Genomic DNA, 22,132 nt, shown 5'->3' on the forward strand with positions numbered 1-22,132 from the left:
TATGGTAGCTTCACCTCTCAGAGCCAGAACAGCTGGCTACTTCACACGTTACATTTTAAAAATAACCTTTTGATTCTATGATCCTAGATTTTCAGCTTTGAACTAGAGTAAGTCAAAGTACTCATTAAACTATTTATAGTCACTACAGAAGCAACTTGTATTACATTCTACTAGCAAAGTACTGTTTTATATGCTGTGAATCTAATGCATCTTGGACTATTAAGGCTTTTTAAAGAGCAGGCAAACCTACCTTGTAATAGTCATAGAGCAAGCCCAGCGCAGCCGCACTGTCTTCATCTCCATTGATGCTCATCATGGCTTTGGTTGCTGCAGTGAGAGGGTTTTCCAAGAAAGACTTCCAGGCTTCATCCTCACTAGTATAGGAGCGCCGCTGTGGATAAAGTGCTTCATTCTGAAGAACCAACACTGGCCGTTTGCTTCAGAGAAATTAAAAACATATATATATATGCATGTGTGTGTGTGCATGTGTGTATCTGTATACTTTTCTACTGCAAGGTAGAAAACCATAAGCTGATTTTTAAAGAACCAAACAACCAATTCCTTGATCTCCCAATAAAACAGCACATTGTTTCATCAATGACCCTAGTAAAGTAAATTAAGACAAGACCAGAAGACAATCCACTTTAATGCAGGCCAGTAAAATATAAGGTAATTTAGGCAGCCAGGAAAACCTACAGTTAACCTGCAGTGGAACCCAGGATTTACTATTTGGCAAGAAAAAAAACACCACACTCCAAGAAAATGCCAGGCTATTCAAACACTTTACATAAACAAACACAAGGACAAAGTGAGGCAAAAGAGAACATCCATTCTCTTCAAACATATGCAGTCAGGCCCGAACCCTCTTAAAGAGAATATATATGGTCCAACCATCATGCTGGTTACATGTTATTTCCCTCTTTCTCCTGTTGATACCATGCCTTAAAAACTTTCCTGTTCGCAAACAAGGGGGAGAAAAGGAGGGGGCAGAAAGGGATACTTCCTTTATTCCTCGGGGGTATATGAGAAAGTTGAATATGCTACTGATTACCCGCAGATTGAGCATGGAATGTGGCCAAGGGGGACTGTAAATCAATAAGGAGGCATGATTTTCTGGCATGGGAGTTAACTGTTTATCTTAGAGATAAACACTTAAGAATCTACAACAAATGAAGCCAGTGAACAAAAAGAGATTTTTTTTTTATGAAAATAGGTGGGGAAATCTGCCTTTAAAAATCTTTACTACTTTTCTACACTGTGCAAGAACTGTTTCATTTGAACATTGCAGTTTGGTGGGAAAAAAAAATCCAGAAAATCAGCGGAGATCTCTGGTAAGTCTTATAGATTTAATTAAAAAGATTAAAGCAAACATTACTGATTCCAAAAACTTGAAATGTAAGCAGTCTCAACAACTGTTCAGTTTGTACTATTTAATAAGTCAATAAACAGAAAAAGTGAAAACACTCCAGCAAATGAAGCAGTGGTTTTTTTTTTTTAAGGAAAAAAAATTTTAATGCTCAGAACTCCTCTGGATTAGCACGATTCTAACCAGCAGATTAAAGGCTCCTTTCTCATTGCAACACACAAATGAAATATGTAAATGGCCTAAAGGTCCCCTACCTACTCTAAAAGTGAATGTAGAAAGACTGATTATCTTTTCAAGTAATCAACAAAGGTTAGGGCTTGGCAGTCACTCAGGCCCTTTAAAAACAGATACACATTTAAAAAAGGCAAACGTCTTTGAAAAGGTGGTGGGAGGAATCCAACAACTTAATTTATCCTCAGTTAAAATTAAGTCTTATTTTAAAGCCAATGTTTTTAAATCATGTCTAGGCATAAAATCCTGACATTTGCTGGGAAAAGAAGTCTTGACATGGTATATACTATTTTAACACAAACCAAATATAATGGATTGGTCAAACAGTTTGCTTAAAAATCAAGACTGTTTATACAAATCTCAAATGAAAAAAAAAAGAAATTTACAAAGGCACAATTCCCTGCACCTTTAGGAGCAGAGTAATAATAGCTACCAAACCAATGGTACCTTGGGGTGATTTGCTGGTGTACTGTTAAGCTATTATTAATAGTGTAATAGCTATTTCCAGAAGATTATGACAGCTCTTGGCTCGTTCAGTGCCCACAATGCTAGTTTTTCAGTTTACCTTCTTCTCCCATTCCCATCCCAAATTTGTACAAACAACAGAAAATTGAAATACTTTTTGCAAATGCTTTTGTTTGTGATCACCCTGAAGGTGTCTCACATTTCCAAAGTGTGCCTAAGGCCAACATTTTAGCTTTGAAAATTTGCCTTATCTAAACTGTAAGTCAAGAAATAAACACGAAACCAGTTGACTTTCTTCGTTTATTTCCTCCTGTGACAGACTGTCCTTAGTCCACAAAGGCTCATCACTGCCTTCCATGAGTCTTAAACGCTTCATTAGCGATCTGCAGAAGACTTCCGAAATATATTTCAAGCAATGATTTAACTGCATATTCCACAACACAAGATTAACTCATTTAAGATATTCCACACTAATTACTAACTTCTTATCCAGAAAAAAAGAGCACACTTAATCAAAATGATCCTTAGCAAGTAATTATAAAACTGGGAGGGGTACCTCTCTGCTCTCCATTTGCCAATCTGACATAAACTGACTGGTTTGGTGTGATTTCCTTTTTTCTTTTTTTAATACATTTTAAATTCTGGAACAATTTTATATTTACAGAAAAGTTGCAAATACAGAAATATCCCTCACCCAGTATCCCCCAATGCTAACATCTTCCATTATCACTTTATATTTGTCAAAAATTCTCTCTTTAATCACAACCTCCAAAAGGCATCTTAGTACAGCACTTTCTAGTTTATCACCCTGATTTCCTCTTGATATTTTCTGAGCATTTTTAATTGCAGTAATCTGTAATTACCATCAGTAATGCAGGTGGCAAAATAACTCCTACAGCAGTTTTCTCACTCACACAGCCAGCCAAGGAAAAGAAAATACCAGGACAGCAGAGCACTTCAACTTTTCCCTGAATTTTTCCTTTCGGAAGTTCTGGCAGGCCCGCCCAATGACACGGTTGAGCGACACGAGATTACCTGGAGACGTCTACCTCTCTAACTGCGGATCGCGTCCCAGGGCTCTACCGGCTCCGCTGAGCAAAAGCGACCCGGGGTGGGGGCAGGGGGCGTCCGCGTGTCCGAGCCGCCGCGCGGGAGCGGATGCGCCCGCGTCTCCCTCGCTCACCCAGGCCCCCGAGTCCGCGGAGCTGGGGGCGCGCCCGCGGGGTGGTCCCCCAAACCCGGACCCTGAAGAGGGGGCGACTCGTCTGCGGAGTCGAGGCCCCAAGGCAAGGGTCTCCCCAGGAGCCTTCGGAGGAACAAAGGTGGGGCGGAGGGCTGACGGGCAGAGGAGGGGGCAGAGAAGAAAGTAGGCGGCTTGACGCGCGCCCCGCGGCCGGCCTCGCCTCGTTCGGCCTCGCCCCGGCGCCCCGCGCCTGCTCGGCTTCGCACCCCCGGCTGCCCGCCCGGCCTCGCCCGCCTCGCGGCAGGTGCGGCCGGCCCGGCGGGCAGCGGCGGCCTGGGGCCGCACGGCCGGACTAGCGCGCCGGCGCCTCACTCACTTGTCGTACTCCTGTGTCATCGCGCTCGCTCGCCGCTGCCCGGCCGCAGAACTGGACTTTCGGGTTGGGACAGTACACCCGATCCGGGGGGAGGAGGCGGCGGCGGTGGCGGCGGCGAGTCCGGAGCGGCGGCCCCAACGGGTTGGGTTCGCTTTTCTCGCTCTGAGCCGGCTCCGCGCGGGCTGCGCGCACTGGGCACGGGGCTCGGCAGCCCATTGGCTGGCGGCGCGACGGCCCGGGGCGGGGCCTCCGGGCCGGGAGGACAGCGGCGCCACCTGATTGGCCGGTGCGCGCGGCGCCGGGGCGGAGATCTGCTGCTCCGCGTAGTCGCGTCCTCACAGCGCGCCAGGCGCTCGTGACCGCGCGCCTTGGGGCGCGCACCTGCCTCCCCTCCGCGGGCCTCGGATCGTGTCCTTCTGGGCCCTGCGGTCGCAGCTCTCAGCCGCCCACCCGCAGGACGGGCCGTGCCGTGGCGCCGCCTTCCCGGGCTCAGGAAGTTCTTTCTTCCGCGCCCGCCCACCCAAGTCCTGCGCTGCTCCAGGAACGGAGTCTCCCCACCCGGCGGCCGCATCTCACGGGCGCCCGGCTGTCCGCCGCTGGGCTGCCTCGGGCAGCTTCCCGCCTGGGGTCTGTGAAGCGCGCCGCTCTCCTCGTGTCCCCCTCACCTCTCAGTCCGCGTCCACCAATTGATGAGGCCTCTGGCTTTTACCCAGATGTTTGCCTCCTCGCCTTGGCCACCGCAGCCTCCTGGCTTTAGAACCTCCTGCTCTTCCATCTCACGCTGTCCACAAGTGTGACGGCCACCGAACGACTGCTAGTCTCCTCGTGTGGGCAGGGTGGGTCCCAGTGTCTGCCTAGCCTCTTCGGGTCCCCACCTCACTGCTGGACTTAAGTTCGAGGTGTTTACTAGAGATCCAAGTAGATGTGTCCGTAGACGATTGGACCTGAGTCCAGTTCAGGGAAGAAGTCGGGGCTGAGTGGACCTCTGGCAGTCATCAGCACAGAGACGGCAATGAAAGCCTGGAGACGGGATGACTGCACAGCAGTGGGACGACACTGGGTCCTGGCGCTCCCAAGAGACGGGCTGGGGAGCAGAGCATCCACGGAGGAGGCAGAAGAATGGAAGCGGAAAAGCCCACCACAGAAGACGAAGCAGGAGGAAGGCGTGGTCAGCTGGTCACATGCTGCCAGGAGGTCACAGAAGATGAGGAATTTAGCAACATGGAGGCCCCTGGGGCCCTTATTCAGCGCCAGGTGTCCCTCAGCTACTCCTGCCAACTTCATGCTCCCTGTTCTCCAGGACCCTTGGAACCCAAATCAGCAATACCAGACACTTCTCACTGTCCCCTTGTGCCATTTCCAGTCTCTGTCCCCTAACTCCAGGTACAACACTGGAACATGGAGCCTGTCCCTCTTATTCACTAGTTTGCTGTTTAAATAAATTATTTTTTAAATGAGCTAATTTAAGAAAAATATTAAGTAATAGGTGGTCCAGAAATATGGTGCAAATCATCAGTTGTGCTGCTCAAGTGGCTCCAGATAGGACACAGTATCTCTTTACCCCTTTTCCTCTACTCCATCTCCAGATGTGGCCAAAGTGACCTTTATAAAGCACAAATTTGAGATCACGTCACTCATTACAGTCAGGATGAAGGAAGTCCTTAGCAGGTAAGTGCATGAGCAGCTCACCCTCCCCTGTTGCGGTTCGGCTCCTTCCCGTGCTGCTCACTGCTAAGAACCTTCCCCACCCCCAACTTCCTCCTCCTCCTCTTCCCAACTGGCAAACTCCACTCAACCTTCTAGACTCAGCCAGGGCCCCCCATTCCTGCGGGTGGCCTCCTGGACCCCCTAGGCTGGGTTAAGTGTCCAGTGTGCACCACAGTCCTGCATTCCGCCATTACCACATTCACCACATGTTTGCAATATGCGATTTTCTGTTTGTATTTGTCTGCATCATAGGGGGAGCTTTTAGAGAGAGCAGGGATATTATCACTTTCACCCTATTTCATTTTAACACACTCATAGAAAATATCTAGGAAGTGTTTATAAAATGGGTCTGTTCCTCTGCAGGCACCTGTTCTGCCTCTCAAGTCTTCTCCCTGCTGTACCGTGTCTCTGGTTGATTGAAGCAACCTTCCAATTGCAGAAGACTAACGCCTTGTGCTTCAGTCCCAGTGCCTGAGCCACACTAGGTGCAAAGTAAATACAGGACGAATGAATAAAGCAAACCATAAAAAACAAAAATAAGAACAGAAGGGTATGAGATTATTAGACCTTAGGCATGTTCACAAAAAAACATTGGGTCTGTTTTATCATTTGGAATATAGGCTTATTTAGTTTGTCTCTTAAGAGTGCTCTCAACAGAAGTCAAAGCCATACCTGTGAGCTGTTGGCAGTACCTTATTTATTTTTAATTTTAGTATTTTTTTACATTTAATAATACATGCTTTTAAAAAAAAGCAAAAAAGAAGGGAAAAAAGTAGAGAAGAAAGAGCATAGAGTCACTCCCTCCCCCGTCCTGTCCCTCTCCCCAGAAAAAAGCACCGTTAACAGGTTGTGTGTATCTTTCCAGGTATTTCCTATGTATCTACAATCATACATATTTTTTATTCTCTTACACAAATGGGATTCATACTGTGCACGGCCCTCCTTGGCTTGCTTTCTTTCACTTCCTGCTACTTAACCATTTTCCATGTCAGCACATGTACACTTTTTTAAGGCTGTGTATTATTTCTTTGTGTTAATGTTTGACAGGTGAACTAGTGAGCATTTAGGGTTTTTCTGTCCAGTTTTTCACAATTACAAATATTCTACAGTTAACATCCCTCTAACTATATGCTTTGCACACTTGATTGAGTATAACTAGGTCTGTGACTACATCCCTACAATTGGGAGTTTCAACGAAAAAGGTATATGCAGATGCACTGTTTGTAGATCTTACCAAACTGATTTCACAAATTCTGCCCCACTTGGACTCCTACCAATGGGATATTGGATAGCCTAGAGTGCCACACCCTCACCAACCATGGACATTACCAAACTTTGCTAGTCTGTTATATGAGACACAGTATCTTATTGCTTTGATTTGCATGTTTTTAAATTATGAGTGAGGTTTGGCACTCTTTTATTTGGCGATAACCTTTTTAAGCTCAAGGATGGGGTTGTGTGTTTTTAAGATAAGGAGGATCTTTGTGGCGCTTTCCCAGGTTATGGGCTTCAGAGCTGGGAATGTGGAAGTAAAGAGGCAGAGGTGAGTGGATGGAGAGTCATAGACTTGGGTCCCACTGACCTGCAGGGTCACTTCTCTCTGGGCCTCAGAGAAGGGAAGAGTTGGACAAGTCACCCCTTCCAGCTCTGGTGTCCCATGGCTCTAAGAATAGTTGCCAAGAATAATCCTGATCTTAGCTACCAGAGTTTACAGACTGAAGTCCAAGCTCTTTAGCCTGGCATTCAACTTCCTTCTCCATCTGGTCCAACACACATTTCCAAATTTAGGTCCTCGTTCAAAGCCTGTAACACCCTAGAGCCCATCACAGAGTCCCCTGAGCATGTCCCTGCTTGCCTCTGCTCTTCCTTCTCTCACCTCACCTCCGGGTCCTGTGTCTGCCTTCAGGACCAGCCTCCAAAACCTTCTCCTCCAAGCCCCCTTCCCATCCTGTCCCAACTACTCCCCCAGCGCCTCAGCTACCCCTCTATTGAACACTCAGTCAAAAGCTGCTCTTTTAGTTAATTCAGTTTTGCATGAGATTGAGAGAATGACTTTATGTTCATCAGATCTGGATTCAAATATCAGATAAGATCATGTAGTGAAGGAATCTCACACAATGCCTGGCATAAAGATGCTTGATAGACTCCATCTTCTTGAGGGATTAGGAAGGCAGGAACCATGTCCAATTCCTCCAAGTGTTTGTTTGTGGGACCCTCGACCTCATCATCACCTGGCCAGCCATTTGTAAGTCTCATCACATGCAGGGCCCTCCCCCTGATGCAACACCCCATATTGAAGGGACATCTCAAGTGGTTGCAATGGCAGTCTCCATGCCTGACATCCAAGAGCCTGTCCCACCCAGTTCACCAGAGCCATTCGGTCTCTCACTGTTTGCCATGCCTGTTGTGAGATGAAAGCCTTCTACTCTGAAGAAATGGGGTGTGGAAGGGAGAGTACAGAATCTCCACCCTTGCCTCTCAGCTCTATGACTTAGGAGAGTTATTTAACCTCTGAGCCTCAGTCTCCACACCCATGGAGTATGGGATACTAATTCCTAGCACCAAGAGGGGGTGGCTTGTTTCTTTTGTTTTGTGAAAACTGTCTCAAATAAGGCAAGACCTATTGGAACTCAATAAATGGTAAATGTCCCACCTCCCCATTTTTCCTCACTGTATTATAAGCTGCTTAAGGGGCAGAAACTGTATCTTGTATTTTAAAAAATCCCTCATCATCTAGCACAGGGATAAGCATGTTATAGAGTATCAATAAGCGTTCAGGATGGTAATGGCGTTAACTCTCTTCTGGCAGTGTTCAGTGATCAAGTCATCACTTATCTGAGCTCATTTGATTCCTATAACAAACCTTGGAGGTAGACAGGATTATGCCCATCTTCTGGATGGAAAAATTAGGCCCAGAGAGACCAAATGATGTATTCAAAGTCTCATAGCCAATAAATTTGGGACATGAGCTCAAACTCTTGTTTCTAAATCCCACACTTTCCCTTCTAGGTGGTACCGCTGATATGCGAGTATTTCTGACCGAGATTCTGGGTTTAGCCTCTGGCCCCACTAAAGAGCAGCCTGGACACTTTGAATGTGGCAGAGCCATCGTTGGGGTTTCTAGTGACCACATCTGACTTGGAGATGGCATCTGGTTGTTCTCTAAGAGATTCTCAAACTTAGAGAACACATTGAGTCTCAGGGCCCCTCTCTCCATTTTTTGATATCCATATGCTCTATTTCCAAATGTCCTTGGTGGCCTTGTGCAAGTGCTTGTTCATGAAGGCTTTGCCCCTTCACCTCCATGCCTGCCTGTTAGGCCAGGCTGCCTAAGTCACAGGTGAGTCTTGTTAAATATCTGGGACTTGATCCAGACTCTCTCCATGTTTCTGAATTCAGGCAGAAGAAACTGTGTCAAGTCGGGTGCCACCCTCTTGCTGACAACCAGAACTCAGATATCTCACATTCTTTTCCGATGGCTTCACTGTAGATCGATCATTCTAGTGAGGGCTTGACAGTTGCAACACTGCTGCCAGAAAGCCCTCGGCTTAGGTACACTGGCCTTAACCTCCAGTAAACCTCTCTGGCCTGTGAGTAACACTGGGGAGGAGCCTTTGTGCTTCACTGTCATTTCAAGAAAACACCCCAGGCAGGGAAATAGGAGGCCAGGGCTCTGCTGGCTCATTTGCGTATTTTGCTCTTTGAAGAATAAGTTACCAGTGGTAAACATCTCCATTGTAAAATAAGGTGTATTTTAAAAATTAATACAAAAGAGATATTATCCTCATCTTATTGGTAGGAAACTAGCAAAGAGGGGTTAAGTCACTTGTGCAAAGTTGACATTTCACTAACTTGTTTTTTTCTTAGTAATGAGTTTCCTTTACTTGAAATCTGAGTATTTTTTTGACTCACTTGTGTATATCTTTCCTAAACCATGGGACTCTTGATTCCAATATCTGGAATTTTGAGTTACTCCTGTTGGTGATAATTAGAAAAAGGAAGAACTAGGGGTTGAAAAAGGAAGAGGGAAAAATCATGAGAATTTTGCAACCAGCATCAAGAAAAAGTAAGTGGATGGAAGCAGGCCTTGGAGTTGCAGGGCGCTTTTCATGAGAGTATTCCCAAATTTGCATGAGCACAAGGATGGCCCTATTATTTTGGAATTGGGAAGCACTTAAACACAACTTACTAGGTATTCTTTAATTCTTTTAACAAAAACTCCTGAAAGCATCGCAAAATTCCAGGGGACTCTACTCTGGGGCCATTGTGGAGATGAGCAGATGGGACTCTCTGATACAAGAAATCAAAGGGCTTGTAGCATGTAGATAAAAGAGCCTGAAAAAGCACAAAAAATGCACATGATCCTTAATAAGGCCAAACAAATGTGTGGGCATCTTACTGAAAACGCACAGAAGGCAGGTCCTGCAAAGTTTCTGATGAGCTATGGGGCGGTAAGTGGAAATGAATTGTATAAACCTCATTATTACCAATTAGGTGTGTAAAATCTCTTAAACACTCTTCTTCTTTGGCCTGTTGCCTATATTATTTTATCTTTGTGAACTCTACTGTTCACATAAGTTCTCAAGTTTCTTAACCTCAAAACCTCCTACTCAGCTGGGAGGAGATTTTGTGTACATACGCGGCAGTACATGCACACAATTACCTCACGGTCCAGCCTCAGGCTGTTCCACCTGGAGACCCCGGCACAGCAGCACAAATGTTGTAAATGCCCTAGTGGGGGCGGGTGCTCTGCGCTTTGGGAATGATGGCTTCTGCCTGGGGGAGCTAAGCTGAGGAAAGGAGGGAGATGGCATCTGAGCAGCATCATAAAGGAAGAATAAGGGAGGCCATTTGTGATAGGAAATACGAAGTGGGAAAGGGGTCATGGCTTGTCCAGGAGCCCCTTGCCTTAATGAGGCAGCAGGGCCAGGGGAGCCACAGACCCCTGGGTAGGAGCCACGCTGTGAGGGCCTCCTTCGTCCATCCCTGGGGTGGTAGGCAGTGAGGAACTGCTGGAGGTTTTTGAGCTCGAGTGTTATTAGATCTATTTGGGGGAGATGACTGGCAAATGAATGACAAATGCGTGGAAGGGAGAGAGGTTTTGGGACCAGGAGGGGTGAGGGCCTGACCGGGGCAGTGAGTATGTCGTCAGAGGACTGGGGACTGGCCAGAGAGGCAGTGATGGTGGACCTGTCGGGGCCGAGTGTCAGACGAGATGCTGGGGTGACAGATGGGGTGCGGTTGGAGATTTACAGCCTGGGCGATTAGGAGAATGGTGCTATAATTGAGAGACAGCGAGCAGAGAGGAGACTGGTTTGAGGTGGCGGTTTGAGGGGGGGTGGTGAGGATACACTCCAGTCATAAATGCCAATGTTTCCTTCTTCGGAGCAGCATTGGGGCTCCTTGGGCTCCAAACTGATAGCCCCAGGGGTAGGGGGCTTTGAGGGCAATACTCTTAGTTGGTGAAGCCCAAGGATTCTGGAGCTACATTGCCTGGGACCAGAATTTCCCAGTGTCTTTATTTGTAAAATAATATAGTATCACATTACAGGATCATTAAGGGGCTTCAAAAAGGCAATATATGTATATGAAAGTGCTTAGAACAGTGCCTGGCACATTCTAAGCACTGTGTATATATGTGGTAAGGACATGGGTCTACCATGGGTTTTTGTTTTAATCTGTTGTGACCAAGTCTTTGTTAAAGTTGTAGATGGATAGATTTATCTAAATACATTAAATGCCTGTTTTCCCCCTTCTGTTTTAAAAGTACTTCAATTTGATTCAAAACCAACATTTGCAAGGCAGACAACTGAGTTCATTCACTAAGTAGTGATCATTGCACTGCAGCAACATATAAGAAAGTAGGAAGGTTTTTCTAATTCTTCCCTTTTCAGCATCATTTAATCAAAGACACTTACTAAACATCTGTTGGATGTTGGGTTCCATGCAGAGCCATGAGAAATGGCCCCCATTTCTCAAAGGCTTACTGCCTCAGTAGGACAATGGGACACAGGCGTTACACTAAATGCCCCAAAGGGGATGTGCTATAAGTGCCAAGGAATCAAAGGAAGGGAGCTCTCCCTGCCACTGAGGAAGGAGTCGGGCCTTTTCAGACCGTGGGAGGGTGAAGTCAGCTGAGGCACAGAGAGCTGAGCGCCGGGGCGTAGGAGGTAGCAGACTGGGGGCAGCCCCTACCCTCAGGGGCAGCAGAACTGCCTGGGCTGTGGGGGCCAGGTGATAAAATACAGACTCTGTGGCCACCCTGCCCACTCTGATCCTCAGGCCATGGTGAGGAGGGAGCAGGCAGGGAGCCCCCGAAACAGCTAATGAACACTGCCTTGATCAGAGGCAGATCCCTGAGAGACTCTATGGACTGCTGGCCAGGAGAGGAGAGGGGCTGGCACATGCATGCTGTTTGGGCAGAGTAGGTGAGGAGGCCCCTGCCAAGGGCCCAAACAGGGTGACTTCCTAGGGGACTGGGGACCCCAAGCAGAAGAGACTTTCCTGGGAATACTTTTATTCTGGCATGAGTTTGTAAGGAGAGAAAGGTAAAAAGGAGTAAACATGTTTTACAATATTTTCTTACCCTATAACATACAAAGAACATATTTTTCCTATTTCTAACCTTGGGAGTTTTAAAATCAGAGACCACCTTTTTCATTTTAGGTAATGTTTAACTTAATCACTTAGTCTGAATTAATGTGGACAACAATGGTGACAAAAGGTAACATTCCTTTGGGAATATCTGTGTTACTCAGTTCAGCACAAATATCTATAAAACATGCACTAAATATTCTAGAAAGAAATAATTGTGGCAGAAGGGCAAAAGGCCAAGGGACCTGAAATGCCAGGTTCTTAATTTATAAAGTCAATGAAAAAGTTCTTTTCTAAGTTCTCCTCAAGTCATAGCATTATCAGGTACATCTGGCAGTAAAACCCCTTTATGCTTAAATACTTCACAAGGGCACAGAACAGAGAACATACGCTAAGAGCTTCTTGAAAAACATTTTGTGAGAGACTTAATGCTGTGTGAATTTACTCAACTTTCAAGAACGCAGAGGCATTTTAAATTTAAAAAGCTACTGGCTGCATACTCAAGATAAAAGTACACACTCTTAACTATCTGCAATATATAATAATTCACAGAACTTTTACAGCAGCCACATGGGAAATTCTATTCAAGGTTTTCCTTAAGACTCAGAAATAATGCTCCTTCTCTCCTTCTAAGCAATATAGCTTTCTGTGTAAATATAGGCTTTGAATTAATACTTTTTTTCTTTTCTAGGTGGCTTTGTGCCAATGGAGGAAAAGAAAAACCCCAGAGATAACAAAGAACTATAGCCACGTACAGGTAAATGTGGGGCCTCCTGCTGCCCCCTCTGAGCTCTCCCCCTTCCTTTGGGCTACAGAAGGCCCTACTTCTGTGCGACAATGACAGGGCTGCTGCCACCCCCCAACCCCCCAACCCCGAGAAATGCTACCCTTCAGTGAGTAAGGCAGCCCGCGGCTCCTGGCCCTGTTAACCATCATTATGTTCCCATAATAACGTTGATTGACCGGATGCTCGAGGGGCCAAAGCTGGCAGGTAGAAGATGCTTCCCTTCCTTTTAAGTCTAACACAGAACCTCAGACTCACATTTTTTTGAAGGATTAAAAAAACCACAGCAGAACAATGTTCAAAAGCATATGAGATACCCTTGTAGATTAATGAAATATTTGAGCCCATGTTCTGTATTCTCATGGGAAAAGACTCCCATCCGTTGATATTCACTGATCTAACATTTTTTTAATTTAAAAAATTTTTAAGTTTTTGTTTTAATCAATTGTGACCAAAACTTTGTTATAGTTGTAGATGGATAGAGTTATCTAAATATATTAAGTGAGAAAATATGGAATATGTTCTATAGGTGGACAGGTATTTAATGTTTCATAGAAGTATTTTCCATGATGTTTTAATGATCTAAATTTGATCTTCAGACAATTAAAATCATGTTTAACTCAATTTCAGCACAAATGTGTTATATTGGCCTTGCTATGAGCTCAGACTGATCATTAAGAGACATAGAAGAATTTGGACTTTTTCCAGAAGTATCTGCTGCATTGTTTTCACCCCCTAGGAGTGTCCTATTTCACACTGTTACAATAGTTCCTGGATCTGAGACCATGTGAAATGGTCTTACTCCCTGTATTTCCCTTTAGGGTGGTCACCTAAACAGAAAAATTATGTGGTAAGGAATTAAAAAAAAAACATAAAGTAAGATTTGTTCATAAAAGAGATTCTACCCTAATCAACAAATATCACAAGTCACTCTAGTGGCAAATAACTTACTACTTCTCTGGAAAGGATTGAAAATTTGATTCCTGTCCCTGGCAGGGGCAGCCTGGGAACCAGGGCCGCCTCCCTGGATAGCCAGCTCCTCTGTGCCCGGAGCCAGCTAGGTGTTGATCTCTTCCTCTTCTGTGCTCCAGTCGGGCTCTTTGTACACCCGTCATGGCACCTGGCCTACTTCTGCCTTATTTCATGATTGTGTAGCTTTGCAGTTTAGAAATAGCTGAGTAGTATTTAGGCAGAGATAGGGCTTAAGGAGCCCATCGACAGGGTGCCTTGTGCCAGCATGGGGTCACTGCGGCCTAGAAGAAATGCTGCCCCGCCTACCAAGCCACGCCTGAGGGTGGAAGGGATCTGGAAGCAACTTTGTGCCCCCAGTGAGGATGTATTGAGTGTGGATGGGCTGAGGCCAGTGGGAGCTGAGAGGAGAGATCATGAAGGGGCTTCTCCTGATGCAGACTCTGCGGTGGGAGCGTGAGAGCTTGGCAAGGACCCAGAGGACACGCGTAGGGTGGGGGCCTTCCTCCTCTCGCCCCTGTGCCCAGAGGCCACCCAAGGAAGAAACAGTCCTAACAGGCATGTGAACTGTTAACTTTACTATTTATTCCAAAGTGACTGTTTTAACCCTGAGAAGACTAAGATATCTTTAATTGGTAAGATTAAAGATTCGAGACCATATCCCAGCCTCTTCCCTGCCGCCCACCCCATAATAAAGTTGAGCGGCATTGTCCTTGCATATCAAATGTGGCAAGATAAACTTGACTCTGCTAATGTTGTAAGCTCCTTGAGAACGAAAACTAAGTCTCCAGAGATAGTGGAGTGTAGTCGTTTATTTCAGGACAAACTTTGGACAAGTTATTCAACTCCTTTGTGTCAGGTTCTCCACCTGTAAAATGGGAATAATAATAGTACCTACATCATGTGATTGTTGTGAGGATAAATTAAGACTCACTAATTTAATCCAGATGTTTATATGAAAATATATATAAAACACTGAGAAAAATATCTGATACATGATAGACATTAGGTAAGCATTTCTTATTAGGTCCTTACGTAAGACTAGAACTAATCAGGATGCTAATACTTACAAGGTGTCTAACAGAGTGCCCTGGTGGGGATGATCGGTGATGTTAGGAATTGTTTTACCTATGATAACAGGGCATCATATTTTACACATATTACATGTTAAGACAAACTGGAGAGAAAAGACCACATACAGATATTGTTCATTGCCTCTCAACAATCCCTCCACCTTTCCCTGTTACCAGAACCCTAATGTTGCTCAAATATTAGACAAAAATAGTTAACCCTAGAGAAAGCAGGGATTCATCATGATACTCTAACCCAGTCATGATGATCTTACTCCTTTTTGCTGGTTGGTGGACAAATGACGAAGTTCTAGCTCATGAACATAAAGGAAACTTAGCTGGGGGCTTTTAGAGAAGCTTGACTCACCAAAGAGACTCTGAGTCTCCAGTCTCAGCCCCTCTTACCTTGGATTTGGTTGTGTGGAATTGCAGTGTCCGTCTTGTGACCAGGAAGTAGCCAGTTACACCCTCCTGCAGGAACCAGGGGTCACTCCATCCTCCTGGTACTACAAGCCTTCCAGTCACTGGTTCTGTTTGCACTGACCCCGTTAGCTCTGTGTAGCGAGCTGTGTTCTCCCCTAGGTGGTTAGTATATGTGATTAACAAACTATTGATTTCATATATTCAGTGTCAGGTGTCATGTGTTCGGCCAACCCCACACCCAATGGCTTCCCTCACAAATGGTGAACAAGAGGCAATTAATGCCACTCCATCTTAACTTGGCTACTCAGGAAAATTGTTTTGGCATTTTGATTTCTCACCCAACAACCAGCCTATCGCCGAATCCTCATTTATTTCATACTTAAACTATATCTGGAATCTAATCACCTCTTACCACTCCCACTACAGTCTCCAGCCCAAACTACCCTCTTGCCTTAACCAGTACAATAGTCTTTAAAGTGGCTTCTGCCCATTTCCCCCTGCAGTCTGTTCACCACAGAGCAGTGGTCCTTTCGGGACATTAAACCCTTACCATGGCCTTGCAGGCAACCTCTTTCACCCCATCTGCTACCACTCTCTCCTTCAATCACGTCGAGCAACCCTGAACCTCCTTTTCCTTGCATCCATCAAGCACACTCCTGCCTCAGAGCCTTTACGTTACCTCTGCCCAGAATGATCTTCCCCTGGAGAGCTACACGGCTTGCTCCATTAAATGTAAAGTTGACCCTTGAATAATTCAGATGGAATTGCATGGGTCCGTTTGTATGGGAATGCTTTTCAATATATTGGAAGGCTTTTTGGAGGTTTGTGACAATTGGGAAAATTTTTTCTTTAGCTTTATTGTAAGAATACAGGATATAATAATACATGTAACATACAAAAAAAGTATTAATTGACTGTTTATGTTACTGATATAGCTCCTGGTCAACAGGAAGCTATTAGTTAACTTTGGGGGAGTCAAAACTTATATGCAGATTTTCAACTGCTCAGGGTTTGGGGTCCCCTAGACCCCAGTATTCCAGTCAACTGTACTTCATACCGGTTCGTCTCTGCTTAATGTCACCTACCCAGAGGTCTGTCCCAGACCATTTTTTATATTTCTTATAAAGTGACCCTATCACTTCTTCCTTACCTTGCTTTTCTTTATGGTACTTCAATACCCCAAATGTTAGGTATTTGTTTACCATCTACCTGATTAGACTAGAAGATCCTTAAAGGCAGGGACTTGTTCAATGCTGCATCTCCAGTGCCTAGAATGTGCCTGGAACACAGAAGTTGCTCAGTATTTGTTGGGTGAATAATATGAAGAAGAATGCCTGATATTCCAATATCCTCACCAGGTATTATAAACCTCTATAATCTCTGGCAATCTCATATGTGGGAAATAGTTATTTATTTTAATATGTATTTTTAAAATATGTGTCGGGCTGAGTATCCTATCATCCTATCATGTTTTTGGACTTGGCCTTTTTTTCCCCCAGAAAGCTACCTTTTCCTATCCTTTGTTCATCTTGTTTTTTTCCTATCGCTTTGCAAGAGCTATTGATACATGAAATAAATTAATTCCTTTATCTATCATATGCTGCAAATATATTTTCCCACTTTGCTATTTGCCTTTGATTTTGTAGTCACATAATTTTTTCTTTTTGGCTTCTGGTTTTCAGGCTTAGGAAGCCCTTCCCCATTCCTAGATCATCAAAGCATTCATACTTTTTTCTTCTAATACTTTAATATATGTATTTATGAAAGATTATGATATTTAGGTCTTTGATCCCTTGGGATTTACTTTGGGGCATAAAGAATAGGGAAGTGATCTAGTTTAAAAAGTAAATTTAGCTTTGAAATACAATGAAAAATTTCTGGATACCATTTGTAAAACTTTTTGTTTTAATTTTCTCAAAGAACATTCACAGTTTAAAAAATAAATTCAAACAAAGTTCACTTGTTTTCCAATATACATTTTTACAAGCACATTTGATACATGTATGTGTATGTCTGTGCATGTAGGTATAAAGAAAATTCAATTTTTCATAATTCTCTGGAATGTTATATTATAATTTGACATTACTGTCACTATTAAAATATTTTCCCAAGAAAGTTTCTACTTCATTTTTCACAGTATTTTCTCACTTTCCTGGATCTTGAAGGTTTCACTTTTTTTTTTTTGTATTTTGCTTTAAAAAGTCTCTTTTCAATTAAGCTCACTTCTTCATGAAGAAAGGAAGTCTTTATTCTTAGCAGGAAGGAGAAGAGATTTAGTATGAACTGATAACTCAGAGAGAAATTTGATTCTTCATAGGTTGTCACATGTTTACAATAGCTAGAAGGGGAGGAGAGAGGAAGAAGTTATCTTTAAATGGCCACTTAGATATACATACATCTATAGCCCCGGAACATCTCCCAAATAACTTAGCAAATACATAGGATTAGGCTTAAAATAGTACTCTGAGTTAGAAGCAGACTTAGAACAATTTGGTAAAACTCCTTAATTTTACAAAGGAAAAACTTATAGTGTGGTCCAAGGCCACCACACAAGGGAGGCAGATGGTAACAGAGCCGGGGCTCCTGACCCCTTGCCCAAAGTTTCTCTGACTCCAGGTGGGCATCCCCCTTCTTACTGTGGTCAAGGCAAACAAAAACACGCAGGGACAGATTCTGGGCATATTTTTAAAAAAAGCAAAAGAAAACAAGTAATCCCTGACTTCTACCCAAGCTAAGACTTAATGTAGCTTGCAATCCTGTCTGTATTATAGAAAGAAGAGTTTACAAAGCAATTCCACTTATTTTAAAGTAGTAGAACCTGAATCTGATCAAATCTCAACTACCACCGAATTTCTTACTCTAATCACCAGTCTCTAGCTAACTCCTAACTCTCAACCTCTAACTATACCAAGGTATATAGGTAATCAGGGGACAGGGACACGTTAAACAGTATCAGAGGCTGTGATTGGCAAAATCCAGACTATGGGAAATTGTACAAGACACATGACCTGGATTACTCAACAAGTAAATTGCAAGGGGAAAAGAAAGAGATAAAGGGGGAATTTGTGGACTAAAACACTTAAGGGATATTTCAGCTATTTGCACTATATGGGCCTTACCTGGATTGAGTTATTGAAAAAAATTACATGACAATCAGGAAAATCTAACATCAATTGTACATTTGATAGCATTAAGGAATTACTATAGTTTTAAAATGTCTGGTTAATGGTATTATGGTTTTGTTTTTAAAAATACGACATTTGGGATTTGCTTCCAAATAATCCAGGGGCAGGGGACGAAGGAGTGAGTTGGAGCATAAATGAAGCACGTCTAGCCATGCTGACAACTGTTGAAGCAGAGCTACAGGTACAGGAGATTCATTATACTATTCTGTTTTTAATGTACTTGAAGTTTTCCATATTAAACGACATATAGAGGATATAAACTTTTAGATAGTACGATTTACATAACATTACGTTCCTAAATTCCTGAAAGAATGTTCATGTTTGCACCACAAAGCTCTGCCCTCCCATCAGCTGTGACTACAACTACTTTTGGTTCTCTGATCTGTAAAATAGGAAAAAATAATAGTACGCACCTCCCAGGGTAGATAAAAGGGTTGAGTGAGAATATATATTAAGCACTTAGCCAAAAGGTTGGCAAACTCCTTTAAAGTTGTCTTTCAGTTCTGTTTTGTTTTCACTTAAAATCTTAAGACTATTTTAACAATATACAACAAAGCCAATACCCTACCATGCTCATTAGTTAAGAAATTTAAAAGCTTCAACTGTTTTTTCATTGATCAGTTAATAAAAATTAAAAAAAAACATTTACAGGAATTCTCATAAAATGTGATAGCCTCTTGCTTTCTCCTTTTCTAATTTTTAAATTTTGGCTATATTAAGAGAGTCCTTCAAACTGTTTTCACAAAAAGGTTAAGAAGTATTGTTTCTCTAACCAAGGGACCATAAAAAAAGCTTTATTTCTACACCAGAAAGAAAGGTATACAATTATTTGTTACTCTAAGAATTTTTTATTTCTAAGTCGAACCAGAATCACTAACAACACCTTGAAGTTACAACACCTTACAGTCTTTGTCCTAAACTCAGAAAATTATCCTAGAGGTTTGAGTGGTGAAACCAAATGTCACACACAGTGATTTGTTGTTATCAAGCACAGTGCTGTGGGCAGAACCTGTGCCAAGCTATGCTCCCTGAGTTCTGACACTGAGAACAAATGAGTGTGGCAAATGGGTGCTGGAAGTCTTGTTTATACAAACAATTTTATGTGAATGGATAAGCATAGGCCTGCAGTGTGAAGGTACAACCTTCCTTAGGAGAAATCCACATCATGCAAAAGGAATAGTCTTTCAAGGTTGCATGCACAAAAAAATAAATAAATAAACCTGGTGACCCAAGTTAATGTTTTAGTGGTCTCACATATGTTCAAATTTGGTATATGACATATTTGAGTATTATATTTTACTACAGTTTAAAAAATTAGTTTAAAATTTAAATCATACTTTTGTGGGTCACCCAAAACCCCAGCATTTCCTGTGGAAGAAACCTGAAATACCATGGCTGTACCTCTTCCTGTGGAAGGACAGATGACCCACCTGCCCCCTCAGGAGGTCATGGGCAGACATTTGATTAGCCAGTGCCAACACCTCACCTTTGGACGTAGCCAATTCTCAGTAACTTGCCTTTCTGTGAAGCCCTCATCTGTAAACTCCCCATTTAGAGATGGGGCCTTCTTTAAATGTGAGGAATAGTAGGGCATTTAAATCAAGACCATCATCTCTGCCTTGGATAAGACAGATAAACAACCTCTCATATCCGAAGTGCTCTTGTGGCCTGTCTCTGCTTAGTTCTCAAGGCCTGAGTGTTCTCATAAATTATTTTACAGCATAACATTAGTCTCTTTGAACCCTCAGAAATGAGTCTTTCTGTGTAACAAAACTCTCAATATAGCAGATCTGCTCTCTTAAGCATAAAAATATTTCATTTTAGACACTTCGGATGGAAATCTTTAAAAACTGAGTTATACATTCTTTGGTTATCTTAGAACATATTCAGCATAATTTCTTAGCTTTTAAAATTACATTATTACAAGTTGTTCATTTTTATTGTGGAAATACTAGAAAATATAGCTAGGAAAAACAAACCCAAAGAGAATGCACACAGCATTTTGGTACATGCTCTGTGTTAAAGCTGAGATGTGGTCAGGCTTATTTTGTGATGTGGAGCTATTAATTATATATTATGAATGAACTTCAGACTGTTATACTTTTGGGTTCTTTGGTCTGCTTCTGCTTCTGCTGTTGGCTTCGCTGTTGTTTCTCGAATGGATGTCACTTATGTGTGCTGTCGAGATGCCCATCCGCAGAGTACGTCTCAGTCTCCCTCCTACTTTGTTTTTTTTGATGATTAGGAATTTTGCAATCAGACAACTCAGCCTGACAGAAACACACCTGAAGGCAGAGTAAGCAGGCTCCGAGTGAGGGACTAAGGGGTTTTCTGAGAAAAGTGCATAAACTCTAGTCACGGACTTTGTGACACTTTTATTGGTTGGCTATAACCTTCTTTGCTTACTTGTGGTTGTAGGCTTTGGTCTAAATAGGCAAGGCTGACAGGTAATTTTGGTACATAAGGTCAAGGTATCACTGATGCTTTGTCTATTGTTAATGTTTTTAGCCTTATAGTTCATTTGGAGAAAAAATTCTCAGCTGTTTCATCTGACTATACCAAGGTCTCTTTACAGCTGTCTTATATATTACAGTATTAAATCTGTGAAGAAGGTCCAAAAACCCACAGACTGTGCCATGGGAAAGCATAAAGGCGTAAGCTCCCGCCTCGCTCCTGAGCACGGACTGCAGGAGAGGGCCGGCACACCACTTACCGGCTTACTGGTCTCGGGTAGGGGCTCTTCACTGGCCAGGACTACAACCTTTCTTCTTAAAATCTGAAGCAGCCACTGCACTGACCATTGCAGCAGGATATATCACCTCAGATGTGGGGCTGACCCTGGCTTTGGGACTTTGACCTTTCACTGATGCTATTGTAAGACAGTGTCATTCCTTAATCATTCCGGCCTCAGCCAAACTGTTTTTGGGCAGTAAATTTTAATATACATAACTTCACTTTATATCTCCTGGTGTATTTTCTACATTTTAAAACTTATCTTTGGTTGACACTCAATTCAGGAAATAAAACTCTCTAACAGAAAATCAGTTTTGTTTAAAGTTATCATTTATTGAGTATTTATTTAGTGACACACCAAATATCTCATTTAATTCTCATAGGAACCCTACAGTACAGCTTCTATTTTCCATTCATTCATTCAACAAATACTTGGTGAATACCTACTAGGTGCTAGGCACTGTTCTAGCCTCTGGGATTTTTCACTAAATAAGAAAGAGTCCCTACACTCAAGGACCTTATATTCCAGTGTGGGGCGGTGGACAAATAAGTAAAATAAGTATTTAGTAATATGATATATTCAGTAGTGACAAAAGCTATAAGGAAACAAACAGGCAAGGGAGATAGAGACTGATGAAGTGTGTGTAGGGAGGGAAGGTGCTATTTTGGAGGATGGCTAAGAAAGGCCTTTCCAAGGAAGTGAAATCTGAGCAAAAACCTGAAAGTAAGCCCATGTGGGTCTGTGGGGGAAGAGCATTTCAGGCTGAGGTGCAACACACGCAAAGGCCTGTGGGGTGTGTACTTGGCAAACTGGAGGAACAGTGTGACCAGGGGAGGTGAGCAAGGAGAAGTGGGGTAGGGAAGGTCAAAGAATAGTGGGGGGTTGTAAGCTCCATTTCGACTTTACTCTGAATGAGATAGGAGCCATTGGAGGTTCTGAAAAGAGGAGAAAGACCAGCATCGTACCCTGCTTTTACAATTGGGGCAACAAAGCTGTAGAGATGGGAAATAACTTGCCTACACTGAACAATCAGCAGAGCTGGGAT

General features: G+C 43.3%; 2 protein-coding genes and 1 long non-coding RNA gene across 8 annotated transcripts in view; 1 reads left to right on the forward strand and 2 right to left on the reverse strand.

The window, feature by feature from the left end:
• Positions 1-3,882, reverse strand: part of GRHL1 (grainyhead like transcription factor 1) — a 60,194-nt gene extending 56,312 nt beyond the window's left edge. For 2 of the 4 annotated variants that reach the window (XM_037026507.2, XM_037026506.2), the window contains exons 1-2: positions 3,622-3,882; positions 251-437 (exon numbers count right to left, since the gene is read on the reverse strand). In XM_037026507.2, coding sequence (XP_036882402.2) covers positions 251-437; positions 3,622-3,641 — 207 coding nt within the window. In that variant the 5' untranslated portion in view covers positions 3,642-3,882. The other 2 variants (XM_037026508.2, XM_037026509.2) reach the window with 2 other exon arrangements.
• A 225-nt stretch (positions 3,883-4,107) lies between these two features.
• LOC140844459 (uncharacterized) lies at positions 4,108-21,222 on the forward strand. Its single transcript, XR_012122801.1, has 5 exons — positions 4,108-5,004; positions 5,208-5,289; positions 12,614-12,679; positions 18,455-18,534; positions 20,929-21,222. It is a non-coding gene; the product is annotated as an uncharacterized lncRNA (long non-coding RNA).
• TAF1B (TATA-box binding protein associated factor, RNA polymerase I subunit B) overlaps positions 17,056-22,132 on the reverse strand; it is a 64,334-nt gene continuing 59,257 nt past the window's right edge. For all 3 annotated transcript variants that reach the window (XM_037026510.2, XM_073216786.1, XM_073216788.1), the window contains one exon: positions 17,056-17,506. In XM_037026510.2, the coding sequence (XP_036882405.1) occupies positions 17,293-17,506 (214 nt within the window). In that variant the 3' untranslated portion in view covers positions 17,056-17,292. The remainder of the gene's footprint in view (positions 17,507-22,132) is intronic.

Source organism: Manis javanica, chromosome 1, assembly GCF_040802235.1.
Source record: "Manis javanica isolate MJ-LG chromosome 1, MJ_LKY, whole genome shotgun sequence".
NCBI classification, from domain to species: Eukaryota; Metazoa; Chordata; class Mammalia; order Pholidota; family Manidae; genus Manis; species Manis javanica.